Source organism: Musa acuminata, unplaced genomic scaffold (genome assembly GCF_036884655.1).
Source record: "Musa acuminata AAA Group cultivar baxijiao unplaced genomic scaffold, Cavendish_Baxijiao_AAA HiC_scaffold_1110, whole genome shotgun sequence".
Taxonomy (NCBI): Eukaryota; Viridiplantae; Streptophyta; class Magnoliopsida; order Zingiberales; family Musaceae; genus Musa; species Musa acuminata.
Window position 1 is genome coordinate 109,028 of NW_027021323.1, and position 3,005 is coordinate 112,032.

At 45.6% G+C, this 3,005-nt stretch overlaps 1 protein-coding gene across 1 annotated transcript; it reads left to right on the forward strand.

The window, feature by feature from the left end:
* Positions 1–892: 892 nt before the first annotated feature.
* Positions 893–2,964, forward strand: LOC135666582 (transcription repressor KAN1-like). The gene is made up of 4 exons (XM_065178168.1): positions 893–1,896; positions 1,982–2,058; positions 2,553–2,598; positions 2,717–2,964. The coding sequence occupies exons 1-4, from the start codon at positions 1,275–1,277 to the stop codon at positions 2,839–2,841; spliced, it is 870 nt and encodes a 289-aa protein (XP_065034240.1). The 5' UTR covers positions 893–1,274; the 3' UTR covers positions 2,842–2,964.
* Positions 2,965–3,005: the final 41 nt, after the last annotated feature.

Consider the following 3,005-nt stretch of genomic DNA (forward strand, 5'->3'; position numbering starts at 1 on the left):
TCCTCATGCCCCATAAATGCAGCCTGCACAGACTTGTGATGACAAAGAGGAGGTAACAGTGTTGTTTAGTATTCCAATGTTCCATAAAATTCTTGAAAATGGAGCCTAGACCTCATTGAAGTTGAAGGACCTCTGTGTATGTTTTGTAGATGTGGTTTCTGGAAGAACCTTTCAGCCATCTAAAAGGAGTCATCAACTACTTGATGTGCTTCCCAATGACAAAGCATCACAAGGAGGCCTTGATGGAAACTAGGGTTTGGGGGAAATGGAGGAAGGTCATGTGGGCATGATGTAGATAACTCCAGACCTAGACAAGGTTGATGTAGGTTTGGAAAGGAATATTTTGGAGCATGAAAAGGGAAGTAGAACTAGAAGGTTTTTGGAATTAAGTACTTAGAACAATTGTACTTATATAATCATCATCATCATCATCATCACTTCTAATGTTACCATTGAAGAAAGTTTGTAGAAGGAATGCAGCAACCAATGGCATCAAATGTTGTGGATTTTCTTGCAAGAAGAAATCTCTCAAATTATGAAGTTTATTGCACAATGAACTCTCAGAATGGTTTCATCTGCCAAACTTCCAGGTTAAGCAACCATTGAGAGAGGAGAGGATGAATTGAGTGTCATCTGATGCTGGCTGTTTTAGGCATCTTTCCTGGTACTTCTTTTCTTTGTCTGGCAGTACCATATGTCTGATTTCAATTATAATAGAGCAAAAGAATTAGGAACTGAGGGAGAGAGAGAGAGGGAGACTTAAAGTCAAGCAAACTGGAAGAGGAAGGAACCTCTTGGAATGCCTTGGGCATCATTTTTCTGCATCTGTTCTCACTCTACATCTCTCTAACTTTTCTTTGTTCTTTTGGGATTATGTCATTTGTTATTCCTCTTAATGAGTCAGTGTAAGCTTGGTCGGAAAGTGATGAGATAACTTCTCAGATTAAGAAGCCTCAAAGCCACGCATTACCTAAAGCTGTTGTGACCATATATTCCTCTATCATCTCTCTCTCTCTCTCTCTCTCCCCAGTCTCATCTCCCACATTTATACATGCCCTAGGAAAGCAGAAGAGACAGCCCGTTTGCCTCTCCTCTCCACCTTCCTTTTCCTTCGTGTTCTTTAGGTCACAACACAGAGATAGAAGAAGACACTTTTGCAGATCTTAGGAGTGCAAAACAATCTCCGGTTCGCTGTCTACCAGATTTCCCAGCTTCAACCACTGAAGCGTCAGTTAGATTCTCGAGCCGAGAGTGGGAAAGGAGGAGATCATAAGATGTCATCGCAAGGGGTGTTCACCGAAGCCAGCTCTCCAGCTTCCCCTGATCTATCCTTACAAATCGGGCCTCCAAGCATCGCCCCTTCGGCCATCTCCGACGCAGGCAGCGGTTCCCGGGCGTGCGTCGACCTTTCCCTCTCGAGCACCATGTCGTCGTCGGAGGGCAACATCTTTCAGGGGTTTCGAGGACCACCGCCTTTCCATGAATCCATCATACCACTGACCGGTACTCCAACCTATGTACACAGTCGGTCGCCGTTCAACCAGATGTCTTCCTCCTCGCTGTCTTCATCTTCTTCTTCCACTGGTTGCTGGAGCGCTATATACTCGACGGCTTCCTACTTGCACCCACACAACGGGAGCCACTCTTCAGTCTCATCTTATGCATGGACGCCGCCTCTCCCGACATGGATTATGGGGTCATCATCGGATTCCTTCAGTTGCTACCACCGCCTCCCTTGTGGCGTCGGATCTTGGGAAGCCTCGCAGAACCTGATGAGGTCAAGGTTCCTCCCGAGATACCCAACGAAGCGGAGCACGAGGGCACCGAGAATGCGGTGGACTAGCAGCCTCCATACACGCTTTGTCCGTTCCGTGGAACTCCTCGGCGGCCATGAGAGTATGCGAATGCCGCCTGATCTTGCACCCTTTCATTATTACCTCTCTTGTGCGGTATGATCTGATACCTATGTTTGTGGCATCAGGGGCTACACCGAAGTCAATTCTGGAGCTTATGGATGTGAAGGATCTCACCCTTGCCCATGTCAAGAGCCACTTGCAGGTGACTTGCAACTCACAGCTAAAACTCTTACTCTTCTTCAGTTACCTCCCACTCTTTCTCTCTCTCTCTCTCTCTCTCTCTCTCTCTCACATTCTCAATGTGCACAGTAGCCAAAGGATGCAGTGATTGACTAAATGAATGAGAGTGACAGTCATGGGTCTGCTTCTCCAGAGACAAGAAGACTGCCACTCATGGAAAAAGGCACAGAGACAGAAGAAAAGTAGCCATCATTTCACAATAATAAGAAGATATAAACAAAAGCATCAACCTCGTTGGTAATAAAATAATCAAAAGGAAAGAGACGAATGACCAGAGTGTCTCGTGTGTGATTTTGGATTTTCCTTGAGCTCACCTCTCTCTCTATCTCTCTCTCTCTCTCTCTCTCTCTCTACTGTAGTAACATCGCTTCACTGCCATTTTCCACTTCTTTTCCTCTCGCTCTCACTCTCTTTAATGGCCTTTGCTAACTTTTTTTCTCTTTTCTGGCGTTGCAGATGTACAGAACCATTAAATCGACTGACAAGCCAGCAGCTTCCTCAGGTAAACCGTGTTGCTTAGCCTTCTATGCCTTTTTTGTTCACTGCACCTGCTTCTTGGTCAGCTCTACTAAGCTTTCTTCCAAGTGATTACCTCATTAATGCGGTTCTCCTGTTCTAAGGCCAATCTGATGATTCTGGCGAAGAAGATTCCGCACCAAGAGACAGAGATCAGCCACTACTCATGGAGCACAAAGTCTCAGATCCACCAAAACAAGACCATTGTCTGGAAACCTCGTCTGGGTAACGACACACTCACACACCCACCTCTTGTTTGACTGATTGCTTTGAAGCTTAACAAGATCAGAACATTGACTCCACCTCCATTGTAGGACTGCCATGACAGCCTTTTCTTTTCGCTGTCCTTTTGTGTTCTTTGATCTTATAGGGAGATCTAAAGCAGAAGACCAA